At 44.8% G+C, this 20,520-nt stretch overlaps 1 protein-coding gene across 2 annotated transcripts in view; it reads left to right on the top strand.

Annotated features, from left to right (window-relative positions):
* Positions 1 to 20,520, top strand: part of ASB13 (ankyrin repeat and SOCS box containing 13) — a 39,519-nt gene extending 18,999 nt beyond the window's left edge. The window contains exons 3-6 of one of the 2 annotated variants that reach the window (XM_079779630.1): positions 1,027 to 1,177; positions 4,508 to 4,642; positions 17,016 to 17,207; positions 18,658 to 20,520. In XM_079779630.1, the coding sequence (XP_079635756.1) occupies positions 1,027 to 1,177; positions 4,508 to 4,642; positions 17,016 to 17,207; positions 18,658 to 18,785 (606 nt within the window). In that variant the 3' untranslated portion in view covers positions 18,786 to 20,520. The remainder of the gene's footprint in view (positions 1 to 1,026; positions 1,178 to 4,507; positions 4,643 to 17,015; positions 17,208 to 18,657) is intronic. The other variant, XM_079779631.1, reaches the window with a different exon arrangement.

Raw genomic sequence — 20,520 nt, 5'->3', positions numbered from 1 at the left:
AGCCCACGGAGGGGAAAGGAGGTTTCTGTGACAACTGCACACTAGGACCAGTAAGTATGGTCATGGGCTTGGCTGTTAGGGGGTCACTGGTGGCTGAAGAGAAGGCAGTTTTGGCAAAATGGTGGAGGGAGTGCCCTGCTGTGCTCTAGGGAGGGGACCTGGCAGGCCATGCACGTCACAGACACAGGCTCTCTGGAGGGCTGGCTGGGCGTTGGCTCAAGAGCTGCTGTTTGGCTCAGAGAGCAGGATGACTAAGTGGGATGCTGGCACACTGTTCCCTGGTAAAAAGGAAAAAAACAAGATTCTGATCTGATTTGCTGCTATCCCTGGTGTAAGTACTCATGTCACACTGATTTCAGCCTCCAGTGCTTTCTGGCTGATGGAATTGCTGGATGTTTCATAGTGGCTGGGTGAGCTGGGCCGGACACCATTGGGTTGGATGGTGTTGGGGTTCAGAGTGAGGCTGAAGTGAAGATCGTGCACTGCTTTTACTCTTTCTCAAAGCTTGGCATTGAAAGCAGATCAAGAGGAAGTGGAATAAGCTTCAGCATATATACAAATGGCAGCTGAACGTGAATAAGCAGAATCTGCCCGTTGGGAGCTGCCTTTTTCCTGCCCTATGATTTTCCAACTAGAGGAGGCATGTTAAGCAGTTTCAGGCACTCCTAGCTGAGGCTGAAATTAAATCCCCTTTTTATGCCCTGTCTGCTTCAGCTGGAACCTGGAGCTGTCCTTGCTGGCTCTGTGCGTATTAGGTGCTGGGGTGGTGGCAAGAGTGAGTCTGAGTTGATTCTGCCCAAGAAAGAAAAGAGCCTCAGGCTTAGGAGGCTAGTAGGCAGTCCCAACCCTAGTTCCTTTGATCCATAACCACCTCCCTCGCCTAGCATGGGGCCTTAGCACATACTAGAAAACCCAAGAACTACTTAGAAAAACTAACAAGTGTCTTTGCCCAGATGAATGTGCATCAAGATGAGAAAGCGCATTTCCTCCTTGGTCCTGTAACACTTATTTCTCCCTCCCCACAAGGTGGATGCTCGGAACATCGATGGTAGTACCCCCCTCTGCGATGCTTGTGCCTCTGGCAGCATCGAGTGTGTGAAGCTATTGCTCTCCTATGGGGCCAAGGTCAACCCACCCTTGTACACAGCCTCCCCGCTGCACGAGGCCTGCATGAGCGGTAAGTCAGGTGGAAGGGAGCTACGTGGATAGGAAGTGGGAGCCATTGGCTGGCCCAGGAGAGCTGCTGGTATCTGGCTATTGGTTGTTCCACCAAAGAAATGCTCATCTTTCTTCCTGGAGATATAGGCCTCACCCAGGACTAAGGCGCAGATGCTCAGTGCCTCTCAGACACTAACACTGGAGATGGGTCTACTCTGCAGGCTTTCTCTCAGTCTTTGCTGTCATTTTGCCTTGTGAGCACCTGATCTAGTTAAGAGATGAGACCCAGGCAACGTCTCTGAGGACAGGTACTCTTAGAGGAGGGGAAGCTGGTCCTGCAGGCTCAGGGAGCAGGTGGGATTTCAACTGCCCTCCAAGAATGGATGGACTTCAGATGGTGGGAGGATAAGAGGAAGGCTGTGCACAGGAAAAATGACATCAAGTCCTATTAGAAACTCCCAAGGGACAAGCAACAACAGATAAGACTGGAAATTTAGGGCAAGGCTAGCTGGTGGAAAATTTTTAAATGGCAGACTAAGGATTTCGGATTCCACTCTTGAGCAAAGGTTGCAAACTTGTAGCCTACTAGTATATTTTGATCGACCAGTACAGTGTTTGTCTTTGTTGTACTTCATTGGGGTGTGCAGTGTGCCCTCCTCTGTGTCTTCATGCAGGGACACTGTTCTCTGCTGCCTCACAACCAATTCCCATAGCTAGGTCCCCTTTTATCATTCTCAGGCACCGGGGATTGCTATAGGCAGCTCTTGAAGGTTTCTGAGCAGATGTTGAATGACTGGAAAACAGCATTTTTGAAAGGTTAGTTTAGTGGCCATCCATATACAGTGTAGGGGAGGAAAAACTTTTCCTTTACCTATCTTAGGTTCACTGGCTGGGCCCCACCAATTAGGTGACAGGGAACCGATTAACAAGAGAAAACAGAAGTTTGCTAATGTGAGTAATGCATCGTGGCTAGGCATGGGAGAACTCGTCAAGGTGTCAGGCAAAGGGGTGGTTAGAGCTTGGGCTCATATAGAACAACTAGAGGCCTGGTGCACGACATTTGTGCATTGGGTGGGGGGTTTGTCCCTTAGCCTGGCCTGCGCCCTCTCAGAGTCCAGGACTCCTGGGGGATTTCTGCCTGCCGGCTTAGGACCCCTCCCCAGACATCCCCTGAGGGGTCCTTAGTGTTGCTGCGGAGGGGAGAGAGGCTTCCTCCACCACCGCCGTGCTTGCCAGCTGTGAGCCCGGCTTCTGGCTGAGCGGTGCTCCCCCTGTGGGAGCATACTGACCACCAGGGGGCAGCTCCTGTGTTGACCATCTGTCCCCTGTTGGTCAGTGCACATCATAGGGACTGGTCTTTCCACCGTTCGGTTGATTTGTATATTAGGTTTTTATTATATAGGATACATTTTTTAGGAAAATGACAAGACAAAAGAAAAGGACTTTGAGCTTCTAGGATGGCAAGTTGTGGGGAGGCAAATAAATGGAGAACCAATGGTAGATGGGGCTAGTTTTAGCAACTCTAACTAGAGTTGTCTCTGGTGATTACCTTCTGTCCTTCATGGCAGAGAGGGGAGGGGGACAAATATATATCCTTCTTTTAGGCAATTTGGGGGAGAGCAGAGGGCTTTTCTTCTATTTGTTTCTTCTCGATTGTCATAAGCTCAAAATAAACCTTATGTCAAAGGCATATTTTGGGGTACCCTTCAATAGACTGAAATAGTGGTGGTGGTAAGGGATATCCTGGAAGTGAAGAGATGAGTTGGGAGCCATCACAGTGATCCAAGTGCAAAACTCTTAGAGTCCAAGTGGATGGATTCATTTAGAAAACAGAGAAGAATTAACGGGCTTGATATAAGGGAGAGGAAAGCATGCAGTCATAACCTACTCAAGGTTGAGTAGGGAGTGAGGTCAATGGCTGAGACAGAATGGCCAGGAGGATGTGCCCCTAGGGAGGGGGTGAGAGAGGGTCTGGTAGTGATAAGACATCCAAAGAAAAATGGCCAGCAGACAGCTGTAGATGAGGGGCTAGGTTTTAGGACTAGAAGTGGAAACTCGGTAGCTACTAACAGGAGATATGATCAAGAGATGTGAGAGGATGATATCTTGTACATGATGAATCTTGACCTTAACCCATGTTAAAGATACCTGGAGAGGAGCCAAGGAAAGAGGCAGGAAAGGTGTCTGTGAGCTGGGAACCCCTGGTAAGAAAGTTTAGGTAGTTCACCGAGGAGGCTTGGACTGGGGATGCAGCAACTTTATGTCAACAGCTTGAGAGGCAGCCCCAAAGGGGGAGCATCTTCTCTCCCACTGAGGAACTGGGGAGCAGTGAAGAGAGTCTTTCCTGGCTGTTCTGAAGTGGTATTTCCCAACTTTCTGTTTTCCCAGCAACAGGGCCAGCTGTGCACTCCATTTCTGCTGCTGCCAGGCAGGTTTGGGGAACTGTTGTGCCTTCAGGAGAAAGGACAACTATCCACTTGCTCTATGGCCACATGGGTCATGAACTACTCTTAGCTTGTGATGTAAACCCGATTCTCCTCTCTGCCCCCGCAAGCATGGGACTTACCTGTTCTAGCCATCAGTTCTGTCATGCTTATTATTTCTAATGTATCTATCAGTGATATTCAGCCAGTGTGCCCCAAGAATTTTTAAAACATGCAATACCTGACTATTTAGTCAAGGGCACTGACCTCTTTTCCCTTAGATAGTCAAATAAAAAAATGACAACAGCCAGCACAATAGTCATCTGGAGTGAACACCCTGTCATAGAAATATATAGGTCATAGGATAGACTTGCATTTTATTGGTCATGTCACATAATAAGGTTGTGTCTGATCGGTTAATTCTTGGCACCAGAAATCCTTATATACACGTGCAGGCGTTTGCTTTTTTAAAAAAGTCACTTTGCCCTGGCTGAATGGCTCAGTTGGTTGGAGCGCTGTCCTGTACATCAAAAAGGTTGCTGGTTTGATCCCTGGTCAGAGCGCATATGGGAGGTGGTTGGTTGATATTTCTTTCTCACATCAATTTTTCTGTCTGTCTGTCTCTCCCTTCCTCTCTCTTAAAAAAACAAACAAAAACACAACACAACAATAAAAACATATCCTTGGGTGAGGATTTTTTAAAAAAGGTCATTTTTTGAGCAAAAACTAGGTAATTACTATTATATACTTTTGTAAATCAATCAAAATTATACATATTTTTTGGCAGATTGGCAAAAAATATAATTTATTTTTTGTTATGACCCAGAATTTTAGTTATTAGTTTATGTGTGCCATGAGATGAAAAAGACCGAAAATCACTGGTATATATTCATTGTCAGTTTTAATTGTTTTCCATTTCTCTTAAGGAAGTTCCGAATGTGTGAGGCTTCTAATTGATGTTGGGGCCAATTTAGAAGCACACGATTGCCATTTTGGGACCCCTCTGCACGTTGCTTGTGCCCGGGAGCATCTGGACTGTGTCAAAGTGCTGCTCAATGCAGGTGCGTTGGTGTTTCTACCTGCTCTGTTCAATGCAGGTGCATCACTGTTTATATCTGCACTGCTCAAAGCAGGTGTGTTGGTGTTTACCTAAGCTGCTCCATGCAGGTCTGTTGTGTTTATGTGCACAGTGTGCCAGCTGAGAGCTAAATGGTGGCGTCAACTAAGGTTTGAAACTAGCTCTCTCATTGGCCAGCTGAGAACTTTGGCCTCAGTTCTAGATTTATAAAACAGGAAATATAAAACCTATTTTTTGGGCTTCTTGGGATGATTTGTTTCCTCAATACCTGGTGCATCATAATGCTCAACAAATGCTAATAATTCTTTTTAGTGGCTACAGGGAACCACCCACAAGACCTGTCTAATCAGGTTGCTGTCTAAACCAAAAAGAGATGGGGATCCAATGGAAAATGGGTTTGGAAGCTTTGGGAATCCAGGTTATTGTCAGGTTTTCAAAAAATATTCAGGATACTCTGGTAAACATGGTACAATAGGTAAACACTGTACTCACCTCCTCCAACAACCACCTCAAAATCACAACCAAATTATGCAACCCATCATCATTGAGAACTCCCGGAAGACTAGATGAACAGAAGTCCTGTAACTAAGGATGTACAGAAGAAGCTACATCAAAACTGGTAGTGTTGCCGAAGCCGGTTTGGCTCAGTGAATAGAGCGTCAGCCTGAGGACTGAAGGGTCCCAGGTTCGATTCCGGTCGGGGGCATGTACCTTGGTTACGGGCACATCCCCAGTAGGGGGTGTGCAGGAGGCAGCTGATCGATGTTTCTAACTCTCTATCCCTCTCCCTTCCTCTCTGTAAAAAATCAATAAAATATATTTAAAAACAAAACAAAACAAAACAACAAAAAAAAAACTGGTAGTGTTGTAGGTGGCAGGAAGGGTACTAGGTGTTAGACCAGTGGGGTCAGACCAGACCTGGGTTTAGCAACCTCAGTAGTACTTGAGGTGTGACCAGGAAAGAATTCAGAGCCAAGACTCAAACTATAAGAGAACATCTCTATATATAAAAGCCTAATATGCAAATTGTCCCCTTGGGAGTTTGACTGGGAGACCAGGAGTTCGATTGCTCGCTATGATGTGCACTGACCACCAAGGGGCAGCACGGAATGAAGGAAGGCCCTGACTGATAGCCGGCAGCTGGGGAAGGGAGGACCCGGCCGGCAGCCAGAAGGCTGTGATCATCAGCCAGGCCTAGGAACCCTACCCGTGCATGAATTTTGTGCACCGGGCCTCTAGTTTATTTATAAAATCACAGAGGTAGAAGAAATAGTCTGTAGAAGAAATGGACTGAGGAAACAAGTTATAGAGGCAAAGGAATGGCCCTAGGAGCTTGGGAGTGAGGAAGGCAATGGTAATGTGCTTGTGGGGAAAGGGAAGGAGAAGGGAAGGGAAAGGCACAGGCATGCTCCCAGGAGGGAGAATGTGTTGGGTCCTCTGTCCTAAGGGTTTCAAAGGTGGATATTTTAGGGAATGTCCCAGGGGAAGATCTGAATAAAAGATTCAGCAGCTTTCCAGGTGTGTCCTTTCAGGCTCTCCACTGATTGATTGATTGGCACCAGGGCAGGGAATCATTATCCAATGCAGCTGATCCTGAGGTCAGCTGTGGGGTCACTTATCTGGTTTTGCTGCTTCTGGGCCTGGAGCTAAAATACAACTGAGGCATAGATGTTATCTCTGGGGAGGAAAGGTCAGAGGGTCCAAACCGCATAACCAGTGAGTCTTATTAACTTTAAGGATTCACTTTTAAGTCTTTTCAGTGAAAAAGATTCATTTTGTTTAAGGCTGGTCATGGTGGCAGTTTTTATTGTTTATACAATGATAATATATTTAGATTAGAAACAGTCATAAGTCTTCTAGCCAAGTCACTGATCAGATGGTTGGATCCTACTTCTATCAGTCTAGGGTATCTATCTATCATTACTGTTGAGATTTTAAAATAAAGATTTTACAGTGAAACTATCCTCAGCTTTTAAAATAAAGGCTTGATGGTGCATCAACCCTCTGCAATCCCATTTTGCTTTGCAATCAGGATTTTGATAATGATCAGAGTGCCTGGTATATATGTGCTCAGTACACCTTCATTCATGTTTTCAGTTCCTTTTGTATCAGAAGGAGAAGAAAGAGAGCAAGGGATTAAAAACCTATTTGAAGTAGTGGCTATAGGAGAAAGGATCAAATTAGTAGTTCTAATCCAACATCCTCTCTGCAATAGTTAGGACTTTAGAGAAGTGTTTTCTCCTTCATAACTAATAGGAGACCAACTCCGTCTGGATGAGGGGCTTTATTTCTTGGTTTGGGTAACTGAAAGAATCAGAACTAGAGACAGTTTTGGGGTCAGTTTGACCCAGGGGTTCAAGCATGTCATCAATTTTCTTTGAATTTTACGATTCTGCTTTCCTCAGTGTTCACTGGACCATACTTCTGGTGTCCCCAGTGGGATAGGATGGATACAGCAGAATTGGGCTGAAATCTGAATGCTTCACTTCATGAGGCTTCTGATAGCGTTCTCAGAGGAGTGAAAACTCTCCCAGATGTCACCTTATGTTCCATAAACCTGAGTTGAGTCCAGTGTCCAAACCTTTTCCAGTCCCTTTGGCTTGACTCTGCAAATTCCAATTGATTGGGTCTAGGTGGGAACAGGGATGAACCCAATCAGGGTCCAAAGGGAGCTGGAGGTTAGGTCATCCTGCTCACTCCCACCCCAGGACTGTACCCCAAACTGCAGGGTGGCAGTTCAGTGGGGTGGAGTTGGAAAGGAGTGGGAAGAGGACCATAATGGCCTGAAGCAGGGGACTTGGTAACTTTTAAAGGGAGTTTCCATACACCTGGGAACTTGAGTAAGGAATGAACAGAATTTTCCTGGGACGGCTTGCAGTTGTTGACTACCACTGTGCTGTCAGCGCTAGACTCAGTCCTTGCTATTCTCATCTCAGATGCTCTCCTGTACATCCTTCTTAGACCACATGCAGTCTTTTACTTATTTACCAAAACTATTATTTAACTACTAGAGGCCTGGTGCACGAATTCATGCACATTGAAAGGAAAGTAATTAGAAGAAATATTTTAATACTGCTATTTGCCCTTTCTCTATAAATATTTTAATACCGCTATTTGCCCTTTCTCTGTCAACCAAATTCACGATAAACAATGACAGATCAAAACACATGAGTGCAATTGGCGCAGCAAGAGCTTTATATCTATACTAGGAGCCCATTGCAGAAAGATACCTGCAAGTACAGGGCTTCCACGGGGATGGCGGGGCGGGTGGCGGCCCTGCCCACCCAGCCCGCCCACCGCCCCCACTGCCTCCAAGGCTGCCAAGGCTGCACGCGCCTCAGCCTCCGCTGTGTGCCCCACCCAGCGCCGCCGCTGCCGCCACCGCCGCCACTGCCGCCACCCCGTCCTGCCTGCTGCCGCCGCCGAGGCTGCCAAGGCCACGTGCGCCTCAGCCGCCGCTGTGCACCCTGCCCGCTGCTGCCACTGCTGCCACCACCGCCGCTGCCGCCACCATGGCCCCGCATGCAGCTGCCGCCGCGCACACTGCCCACCACGCCCCGCCCACCCCTCCCGCCGCCCACCGCCGCAGCCACCTGCCCCATAAGCCACCCACCCCACCTGCACAGCCGCCTTGCTTTCCGCTTTCTTCAGTCTAAACTCCTCCCTCCCTCAGCATATGCAAATTAATCACCACCTTGGTTGGGTTAATTTGCATACTCGCCCTGATTGGCTGGTGGGCGTGGCTTGGGTGTAGCGAAGGTGCGGTCAATTTGCATATTACTCTTTTATTAGGTAGGATTATAAAAAGCCAGTGGCCGTAACACCATAACGCCAGAATAATCAAACAACTGGTCACCAGGAGATGCATTGATGGGTCCCACGGCAGCAGCGGTACTCTGGGTCTCATGGCAGTGGTGGGACTCTGGGTCCCACAGAGGTGGTGGGAGAAACTCTGGGTCCCACAGCAGTGGTGGGAGGGACTCTGGTCCTGTGGCGGTGGCGGGACTCTGGGTCTTGTGCGATTTCGCATGCTGGGCCTCTAGTATATAGGTAAACTTGCTTAATTAGACCTGCTTTCTGATTTAGCTAAACTTTTTCCAGCCCAGTGAAGCACCCCAACTTCTCTTTCAGGTAATTTTCAGCAACACAGCAGTAAATATTAACCCAAAGCAGATTATTGTAGATCATGCAGGGAGAACAAAGGGTGAAATATTTAACTGTAGCAGTGTTTGACTATATTCTGAACAATGAGAAAACCTGAAGTCATTTTCAAGGTCCACCATTTCTTACTTCTTTTCAGTCGGGTCAAGTTTCTAAACTTTCTAAATCTCCATTTTCTGGCTAATGAAAAGAAAATAAGATTCTATAAAGTCTCCTGTCTACTTACTCCAGGACTTCTGTGGGGATCAAATGAGATGAGGCACAGGAAAACGCTTCACAGACATTTGGTTGAAGTGTAAAATGTTTGCACCTGGCTATAAAGCAAGTTGTGTTTCTGGGCTGAAGAAACTCCAAGGAGGCTAGTCACTAGGGGAAGGAAGCCGGGTGTTGCTATGTGATGTCATTATCTTGTGCCCACAGCCACCGTTTCTGGGCTGGGCTGGGCTGGGCTGTGGGCTGCATTTTGCGCTATGGGGTCTTGGCAGTGTTGGCTATGATTTGGTGGGGTGTTGCTCCGGGGCGGTGGCAGGGCCTGTGTCCCACTTGGGGGAAGCTGAGTGTTGCTTTGTTGGTCCTAGTTCCGCAGTGCCATTTCTTTGTAAATGGCCAGTGCATGTCATGGCATCTCCTGCATCTAGAGTCTGCCTCCTGGTGATCAGTATGCATCATAGTGTCCGGTTGGACAGTTGGAGGGACACTTAGCATATTAGCCTTTTATAAATATAGATGGGAAATCTCACACATACAAAAAAGTAGAGAGAAGGGGACACCATATGGATTCTTTTCAAGGTAGTGATTCTTTGTGGGAGGCTGGTCACAGACCCGTTGGAAAATTAAAATAATTTTCTGACCATCCCTCTAGAAAAATAAGCATTTGGGCACCGTCACACTGGATGTCAGAAAGGGTTTGGCCCTGCTTGAGGAGCTGAGCTGTGAGGGGGCCATGTGTGCCTCAGGGGTGTATAGGAGGCTGTTGATCATTTGTGGGCAGTGAAGCCTTGTTGATGAGCTGCAGATGATTTTTGCAGAGGAGGAGGGCTGGGGAAGGGGAAAGTCCAGTTATTACTGTGGGTAATTTTTAATCTGACAACTGGCAGTAAATATTTAACTCTGCTGGAGGTACTGAGAGGAGCTAATTAAGCAGAGTTTGCTTGTACCTTCCCAGCACAGGACTTGTCACGTTTCTCAGGTAATGTTTCAGCCAGCATAGCACTGAGCTATGCGTGCCTGCTCTGCCCAGGAACTGTGTCAGGTTCTCGGTGTGCTCAGCTGCTGACAGCCCCTTGTCTTTGCTGGCTAAGGTTTTACTCAGCCCACTGCAATCCCATTTTGCTTTGCAATCAGAATTTTGATAATGAGCAGACTTTGACCCATTTCTCTGAAGCATGAAGTTGAGAATTTTTAATGCCCAGATGGCATTAGCTGTTTCTCTCTCTCTCTCTCTCTCTCTCTCTCTCTCTCTCTCTCTCTCTGCACTCAGTTCATGATGGTCATTAGTCCCCACAAAGTCACTCTCCCCCCCCCTCCCCGATGCTTCTTCCTTGCTTCTTTCCTCTGGTCTCCCATCCCACCATTCTAATGTATTCTATCTATATGTGTTTTGTGAGATACACATTATTGAATGAAGCATGTATTTTTAATTGACACAAATGCTATTGTGTTATATTTCCTGTTTTTTTGTTTTTTTTTAACCCAGGCATGTTTTCAAGACCCACCCATGTTGCCCTGTGTACCTCTGATCTGCTGTTTCCAGCTGCTGCAGAGTGTGCCAGCTTCCCTCTTAGTCACAGTCTCTTCTTCATATCCAATCAAACGATGCCAAGAACACATGTTTAAGAGATCCTGTTTTGTACCTTGGGATGGCCACCTCTTGGAAAGAGTGACCCTGCCAAGGCCTTGTATATTGAGAAATCACATGGGATGGGATAGAAGGGGTGGTGTGGTTTTTAGAGCTATTTCCAGCCATAGTTTTCTCCTTGATCATGAGAGTAGCTTTACTTCTCCTGTGTCCCTTTCTCTGTCACTACAATAGAGGCAATCTTTTTTCATTCCCTATTTGCAAGAATATCTGTAAACTGCTTGTGGTTATGGATGACTTTGTTCTTTGCTTCTTGTGTTTTTAGTTTTCTATTATATGCACATGGTAACTGTTAAAAAAAATGTTATTCTGAAAATCTGGAAATAAAAAGAAGAATATTGCAAGAATTAATGACCTGAGAGAAAGCTACTTGAACTTTAGATTTGGTAGACTTTTACAATTTATTTTTCTTTTCTTTTCTTTTTTAAAATATATTTTATTGATTTTTTACAGAGAGGAAGAGAGAGGGATAGAGAGTTAGAAACATCGATGAGAGAGAAACATCGATCAGCTGCCTCCTGCACACCCCCTACTGGGGATGTGCCCGCAACCAAGGTACATGCCCTTGACCGGAATCGAACCTGGGACCCTTGAGTCCGCAGGCCGACGCTCTATCCACTGAACCAAACCGGTTTCGGCACAATTTATTTTTCATTACAAGTTTGTGTTTGGCATTCAAATTCATATTTGCATTATGATTGCAACCCTATACAATTATTTTTTCACATAAACAAGTATTGGAATAATACCCCTGATGTAGTACAGTGGTCAGACTGCAGGGAAAATGCTTCTTTTATTTAATGTACTAGTGGCCTGGTGCACGAAATTCGTGTGGGTGGGGGTGTTCCTCAGCCCGGCCTGCACCCTCTCCAATCTGGGACCCCTCGAAGGATGTCCTACTGCCGGTTTACAGGGATCGGGCCTAAACTGGCAGTCAGACATCCCTCTCGCAATCCGGGACTGCTGGCTCCTAACCGTTCACCTGCCTGCCTGCCTGCCTGCCTGACTGCCTGCCTGCCTGATTGCCCCTAACCACTCTGCCTGCCGGCCTGCTCGCCCCTAAATGCCCCCCCCTGCCAGCCTGATCACCCCCAATTGGCCCCTGTGCCAGTGTGCTCGCCCCCAACTGCCTCCCCTGCCGGCCTGCTCACCCCCAACTGCCCCCCCTGCTGTCCTGATCACCTCCAACTGACCCCCACTGATGGCCTGCTTGCCCCCAACTGGCCCCCCTGCTGGTCTTCTTACCCCCAATGGCGCTGCCCCCCACCAGCCTGATCACCCACAACTGCCCTCCCCTCTTGGCCTCTAACTGCCTCTACCTCGGCCCCGCCACCATGGCTTTGTCCAGAGGAATGTCTGGAAGGTCTCCCAGTCTAATTAGCATTTTACCCTTTTATTAGTATAGATTGCTTTTAAGTGTTATTTTTGTAATACCTATCTGCCAAATTAAATAATTAGGGACTTTAGCTTTCTTTCTAATTGAGGGATTGTTTTTCCTGACCTGGCTTCTGAGTTTGGCTGTGGGAAGTGGAGAAAATTTCTCTTCACTTGTGTTATCATGATGGAGTGCTTTCTGTGTTCTAAGATCATACAGTGAACACTGTCATGAACAAATTTGTATGTTTTACTAGGGGCTTGAAATTATTTTAAGTCAGAAATCAGAAAGAAGGATTTTTCAAATATTTTTGAGCAGTGGGACTAGAAAATTTAATAGCCTTATATGCTCTTTTTAGTATATGTGCTACCGAAGCGAGCACCTTATATGCTCTTAAATCCTCCTATTTTGGCCTTCTAAATTCATCCTTACATGGTTACTTGCTGGTGATCTGATTTTTAAAAATCCCACTTTAATGAAATTTTATGATTATCACTTGAATCTATTATTGGAGGAAAAACTTCACTGATTCTGAGCTATTTGTTTTACTTCTTTAAAATACTTTTCTCCAAGGAACCCTCATGTACTGATGGTGGGATTATAAATTGGTGCAGACACTATGGAAAACAGTATGGAGGCTCCTCAAAAAACTAAAAATAGAACTACCTTATGACCCAACAATCCCACTTTTTGATATTTATCCAAAGAAAACAAGAACACGAACTCAAAAAATGTATGCCCCCATCCCCATGGTCACATAGTCAAGAAATGGAAACAACCTAAATATCCATCAACAAATGGATGGATAAAGAAAATGTGATATACACACACACACACACACACACACACACACGCACACACACACACACTGGAATAGTATACAGCCATAAAAAGAAGGAAATCTTTCCATTTGCAACAACATGGGTGGACCTCAAGGACATTATGCTAAGTGAAATAAGACAGAGAAAGACAAATACTATATGATTTCACTTACATGTGGAATCTAAAAAAAACAACAACAAGCAAACAAAACAGAAACAAATTCATAGACACAGAAAACAAATTAGTGATTGCCAGATGGAAGGGGTGTTGGGGGACTGGGTGAAAAGATGAAGGGATTAAGAAGTACAAATTGCCAATTATAAAAATAGTCATGGGGATATAAAATATAGCATAGGGAATATAGTCAATAATATTGTAACAACTATGTATGGTGCCAGATGGGTATTAAACTTATTGGGGGGGATATCACCTTGTAAGTTATATAAATGTCTAAACACTATGCTGTACACCTGAAAATAATATAATATTGCATGTCTACTGTAATTGGAAGGTCTGACCCCATAAATGCAAAAAACAAAAAACCTTTTTCTTTATCCCCTTTCTCTATAACCTCCTTATCCACTTAGGAGCAAACTGAAGAACTTGGCACTTTCTTTTTCTTTAAAAAAAAATTGAATCTATTGAAGTGACATTGGCTAATACAATTATATAGGTTTCCAGTGTGTAATTCTATAATACATCATCTGTATTGTATTGTGTGTTCACCACCTCATGTCAAGTCTCCTTCCATCACCATTTATCCTCCATTTATTTTACCCTCTCCCACCTCCCCCCACTCTCTGGTAATCACCATACTGTTTTCTATGACTGTGAGGTGTTACTTTTCTTATTTTTTTCTTAATCCCTTCACCTTTTTCACCCAGCCCCCCAACGACCTTCCCCTCTGACAGCTGTCAGTCTGTTCCCTGTATCTATGAGTCTGTTTCTATTTTGTTTGTTAGTTTATTTTGTTCATTACATTCCACATAATACTCTCCAGGTTCATCTGTGCTGTCACAAAACGTAAGATTTCCTTCCTTCCTTTTTTTTTTTTTTTTTTACTTTATTTTTACTGTTGACGCTACTGCAGGTGTCCCTATTTCCCTCTCCTTTGCCTACCTCCACCCAGCCACTGCCACCCCCGTCCCTCTGGCCATCACCACACTGTTGTCGTGTCTATGGGTTATACATGTATGCTCTTTGGCTAATCCCTTCACCTGCTTTCACCAGTCATGCCCTTCCCCTTCCTCTCTGACAGCTGTCAGTCTGTTCCATGTATCCAGGCCTCTGTTTCTATTTAGTTCATCAGTTTATTTAGTTAATTAGATTCTACATATAAATAAGATCATATGGTATTTGTCTTTTTATGACTGGTTTATTTCACTTAGATAATAACCTCCAAGATTTCTTTCTTTTTTATGGCTGAGTAGTATTCCATTGTGAAAACGTACCACAGCTTTTTATCCTCTCATCTACTGATGGGCACTTGGGCTGTTTCCAGATTTTGGTTATTGTAAATAACACTGCAATGAACATAGGGGTACATATAGTCTTTTGAATTAGTGTTTTGGGTTTCTTCAGATATATTCCCAGAAGTGGAATTGCTGGGTCATAAGGCAGTTCCATTTTTAATTTTTTGAGATAACTCCATACTGCTTCTCACAGTGGCTGCACCAATCTGCATTCCCACCAACGGTGCACAAGGGTTCCTTTTCTCCACATTCTCACCAACACCTGTTCTTTGTGACTTATTGATGATAGCCATTCTGACAGGTGTGAGGTGATATCTCATTGTGGTTTTAATTTTCATTTCTCTGATGATTAGTGACATTGAGCATCTTTTCATATGTCTATTGGACATCTGTATGTCCTCTTTGGAGAAGTGCCTATTTAGGTCCTTTGCCCATATTTTAATTTGATTTTTTTTTTTTTTTGGTGTTGAGTTGTGCAAGTTCTTTATAAAATTTAGATATTAACCCCTTAAAAGATATCTCATTAATGAATATGTTCTCCCATTCAGTGGGTTGTCTTTTCATTTTGTTGATGGCTTCCTTTGCTGTGCAAAAAATTTTTAGTTTGATGTAGTCCTGTTTGTTTATTTTTTTCTTTTGTTTCCCTTGCCTGAGGAGATATATAAAAAAATTTTGCTACAAGAAATGCCTGAGATTTTACTGCCTATGTTTTCTTGCAGGATTTTTATGGTTTTGAGTATAACATTTAAATCTTTAATCCATTTTGAATTTATTCATGTGAATGGTGTAAGAAGGTCATCTAGTTTCACCTTTTTGCAAGTATCTGTCCAATTTTCCCAAAACTATTGAATAGACTACCTTTACCTCATTGTATGTTCTTGCCTCCTCTGTCAAATATTAATTGACCATAAAGCCTTGGGTTTATTTCTGGGCTCTCTATTCTGTTCCATTGACCTATATGTCTATTTTTATACCACTAACATGATGTTTTGACTACTATGGCCATGTAGTGTAGTTTGATATTAGGTAGTGTGATTCCTTTAACTTTGTTTTTCTTTCTCAAGATCACTGTTGCTATTTAGGGTCTTTGGTGGGTCCATAAAAATTTTTGAAACAGTTTTTCTGGTTCTGTGAAATACTCCATTGATATCTTGATGGGAATTGCATTGAATCTGTGGATTGCTTTGGGAAGTATGGACATTTTAATAATGCTAATTCTTCCTATCTTTGAACACTGTATATGCTTCCACTTATTTGTATCTTCTTCCATTCCTTTCTTCAGTGTTATATAATTTTCCAAGCACAGGTCTTTTACATCCTTGGTTAAATTGATTCCTAGGTATTTTATTCTTTTTGAAGCAATTATGAATAGGATTTTTTTTTTTTTAGTTTTCCTTTCTGATAGTTCATTTTTGGTGTATAAAAATACAACTGACTTCTGGATATTTACTTTGTATCCTACTACTTTACTGAATTCATTTATCAGTTCTAGTAGGGTTTTTTTGGTAATATCTTTAGGGTTATTTATATACAATATCATGTCATCTGCAAATAATGACAGTTTTCTTCTTCCTTTCCAATTTGGATGCCTTTTTTCTTTTCTTCTTGTCTGATCACTGTGACTAGGACTTCCAGTACTATGTTGAATAAGAGTGGTGAAAACAGACATCCCTGTCTTGTTTCTGATTTCATTTGAATTCCAGCGTGTTTGGGGAACATCACCTATTTTCCCTTTGAGCTTCCCTTTTGCAAAATAATATTTATATTTAAGGAACATTCATTCATTCATGCAACACACATTGTTAGAGCCTCTGTCCTATGTCTGCAGTGTGTGTGCATGTGCATGTGTGTGTGTGTGAATGCATGTGCAAGGACAGGCAGGAGAGCTTGAGTAGCTAAACCTGAGCTTCCAGTCAGGACCCATGGGGACAGACTGCATAGGGCATTAGAACTGCCTCATAACTCACAGGGAAGTTTTATTTAATTTTTCTTCATTTTGGTTCTTTTTCCAGTTACATTATTATTGACTAGAGGCCCAGTGCACGAATTCGTGCACCAGTGGGGTCCCTTGGCCTGGCCTGCAGGATCGGGTTGAAACCAGCTCTCCGACATCCCCCGAGGAGTCCTGGATTGCAAGAGGGCACAGGCCAGGCTGAGGGACCCCACCGGTGGACCATCAGGGCTGAGAGGGATGTGGGAGGTTGGCCAGTCAGGGAGGGACTGCGGGAGGGCTCCAGGGCATGTCCAGCCCATCTTGCTCAGTCCCAATCAGCCAGACCCCAGCAGCAAGCTAACCTACCAGTCAGAGCGTCTGCCCCCTGGTGGTCAGTGCACGTCATAGCGAGCGGTTGAGCAGCCTTAGCATATCATTAGCATATTACGCTTTGACTGGTTGAACGGACGACTGGACGACCGAACACTTAGCATATTAGGCTTATATTATATAGGATACCTTTCTTTAGCTTTTTATGTCATAAGAAAAAAAAGTAATGACTGCTTTTGGATTTTTGAAAAAGATTTTGCAAAGGTTGCAGCAGAGTCTGTCTTGATTTTGTTTCCTCAATGGGGATTGTTTTTGTAGATTGTGCTGGATGAAAAAGTCAAAGCTGATGTTTATCTCGGCTTCAAGTTCTCTCCTTGGTCATACTTGTTTCTGTTTTACCTGCAGGGGCCAATGTGAATGCAGCAAAGCTTCACGAGACAGCCCTTCATCACGCGGCCAAGGTGAAGAATGTGGACCTCATTGAGATGCTGATTGAGTTTGGAGGCAACATCTATGCACGAGACAACCGGGGGAAGAAGCCCTCCGACTACACGTGGAGTAGCAGTGCCCCTGCCAAGTGCTTTGAGCACTATGAAAGTGAGGCCAGGCTCTCCTTGTTGTTTGAATGATGCAATGTAGAATGGCACATGAGACACTTGTGCATGAAGCTCTGCTCTGACAATATACTAGGTCATTTATGAGTAAATAAAAAATCTCAGACTAAGTCCATAAGAGGCTGAGAATATAGATCCAACCCTCACTGTTCAGGAGACAGAGTACAAACGATATGGCTGAGGACAAGATGTCTTCTTTGTAAACAAATTTTTAAGTGAGTTTACATAGAATTAGAGTCACAAGAGGCTTCAAACACCTATCAGTTGAAAAAAAAAGATTTATTCAAATTTTTGCCAGCCCTTCCCAACTCAAACCTATTATGAACTTAGAGGCACACTCCATCCATGTCTGTCAGCTAACCATTTCCTGGGAGATAATGTTTCTTTTACAAATAATTTGGGGGACAAAGTAACACAGGAAAATGAATTTCACCAGTAATTCTTTTTATTTTTCCTTTCGAAGACTGCTGTATTTCAAAATTTTTCATAAATTGAGAAAACTCTCTTTGGTTAATTTATATTTTTGTCAAACACAGATCATTCTAAAAGGCAGGTCCTCAAGGCCAGGCTCTGTTTTGCAAATGTCCCTGTGATTCATCTGCCAGGGACTCCAGGTATCTTCCATCGTTGGCCCTAGCTTGCTCACATTCTGAGCCCCAGCTACAGGCTTGTCTGTAGTCCTGAGGTCTTGACCCTCTGCACTATGATGTGCATTGTGTACTCTGCTGGAGATGGGATATGCATCAGTTCTCCCGAGATCTGCTTGTGCCCTGCAGCCCTCAGTGGCCTGGAGCAGCAGGAGCAGGCAGCCTGGACTAACCTTCTCCCTGCCCCTCATTTGTTTGGAAGTTTGACAAACAAGCCTACTAGCTGTAGATTGGTACATTGCTGACAAATCCATGTGCTAGGGTTATAACATTATGGGGCAAAAGTCACACACACACACACACACACACACACACACACACGCACGCACAAAGCAAAAACCTACATCCCCGCTTCATGCACAAATGTCTCATGTGCCATTCTACAAATTCATTTTCCTGTGTTACTTTGTCCCCCAATTTTCCTGTGTTACTTTGCCCTACAATCCCCCTAGGAGGGAGAGGGGGGCGCGGGGCGGGGGGGGGGGGGATTGTAGGACAATCCCAGGTTCGATTCCGGCAAAGGGCACATGCCGGAATAAATTGAAACATCAATGATGAGCGAGAATCATTGATCGGCCTCCTGCACACCTCCTACTGGGGATGGAGCCCACAAGCCGTGCATGTACCCTGACCAGGAATCGAACCGTGACCTGGTTCATGGATCGACTTTCAACCATTGAGTCACACTGGCTAGGCCAGTTCTTGATATTTTTTAGGTTGAAGGGTGTTAATCTGTGTTCAACTATGTTCAGCTAACCTCATGTGCTTCATGTTCCCTTTTTCCAGAGACACCGCTAACCCTGTCACAGCTCTGCAGGGTGAGCTTGAGGAAGGCCACCGGTGTCCGAGGGCTGGAGAAAATCGCCAAGCTGAACATCCCTTCCCGGCTCATCGATTACCTTTCCTACAACTGAGCTGCAGGCCCGGGAGGCAGGAGCAGGCTGGTGGCACCCTGGCTGCTGGCCTTGCCGAGCCCAGTGTTGTTTGTCTGAAGCCCTCAGCTGCTATAGATAGAACAACGTTCCCCGAGTCCCCATTGACCGTTCTGTTTCATCTTCTCCGTGGACTCCTGGAGAAGATTTCCAAGGCATTGGGAAGGCCCTGCCTCAGCTTCTGCTGGGGCCGTGGCCCTGTGCTGGCTCTCTGGAACTTTGCTCTAACTCTGGCGTTCCCAGGGCCCAGCTGTCCTCTTTTCACTGACCTTCCTCAGAAGGACTCTCGGGAGAGACTGTTCTGGGAGCACAGGGGAAGGCCAAGCAGGGCTGGGGCCCAGGGTACTGCTGTTGATTTCCACATGTCTGGGAGGTCCAGGGGTGCGGTGCCATCTCTAATTCATTCAGCACTATGCAGCCCTGGGGGGTTCAAAAGGACAGCCTGAGCCACAGGGCCATGGTGGGCCTTTGGGTGGTGAGGTCCTGACCACGTGGCCTGGGATGGATGCATTAGTGACATCCTGCCATTTGGATGCTTTTTTTTCTGGAGCCGAGGGTGGGCACTTTCCAAGGCCCACCTCCACCCAGGTGTACCCATTACTCAGGGACTTTGTACGGGTTTTATGGGGAAAGCTCAGGGTCTTTGTTCCCCACAACCAGCACAGTGTTTCACAGGGAGTTTTTCTTCAGTTTTAGGTCTCAACTGAAAACGTTTATGTGAGGGATAAATAAACTTTCAGAAGATATATAGGATGTACATAGGTAATGTGAAGGGGTGTTAGCACACATGAGCAGTCACTTCCAATGTGAAAGATTGTTAGGAAATGCTTTGGAGATTATTTTTAATCACTTTATGGTTGCCAAATGAATGCTTTCTTCCCTAAATTTTGTTAACTCCTTGAAGGTCTGAGATTGGTAGAAGAGGTTGCTAGCATCCAGTAGATATTATCAACCATTGATTTGTGCATTCTGTAGATATCTGTGGAACATCTATTATGCTTAAGGCATTGTCTCGGTGCTTTGACCTGGATAGGAATCAGACTCATTATCATAAGCTGAGGAAAAAAGAGTTTTGAAATCTGTTCCTATAGCAATAGAAACAAGTAGTTCTACGTTATAAGTCATATGGTGAACTAGTAAGAATATTCAGACTGCAGTTGTCTGCATAAGTTTCTGTATCGTAATAAAAACAAACAGAAAAACAGGGAGTGAAACTAGGTGATTTTGCATAATTAGTTCAGGTATATTTGGTTTCTGGGGAAACAGAGACGGTACCTCTTGTGAACACCCCAGAAATGTGGACGTTACCACATTCTCCCAGAGTGTAGAATAGGGTGAGCCTGAACTGTCGTCCAAGGTAATGCCAAGTGTGCTACACAACCAGAAGTGTCTGCACAGGGTTACCTGGGTGGGGCCCCAGATCTGATGGAAAGTTTCATGCTGGTAGTACAGTTATTTTCCATCTCACTGTTCCAGCCATGGTTACATCATTCTATGCTGAGAGTAAGAGCCACTCTGATTTGGTTACAGTCTTAAACACAGGTTCTGGGTAAATCAGTGTTTCTGTATGTACTAATAACTATGGGGAAAAAGCATTGGGTTCTGCCCTTATATCTTTGTAACAGAAACTTGCCTCTAGCAACGAGCTGGTAACATTTCCGTAAGTGGGTGCACAGAGCGCAGAATCGCAGCCCCACAGTCGCTGCTCAATAAAGGT

Source organism: Cnephaeus nilssonii (assembly GCF_951640355.1).
Source record: "Cnephaeus nilssonii genome assembly, chromosome: 1".
Lineage (NCBI taxonomy): Eukaryota > Metazoa > Chordata > Mammalia > Chiroptera > Vespertilionidae > Cnephaeus > Cnephaeus nilssonii.
This window is presented reverse-complemented; position numbering and strand designations above follow the sequence as displayed.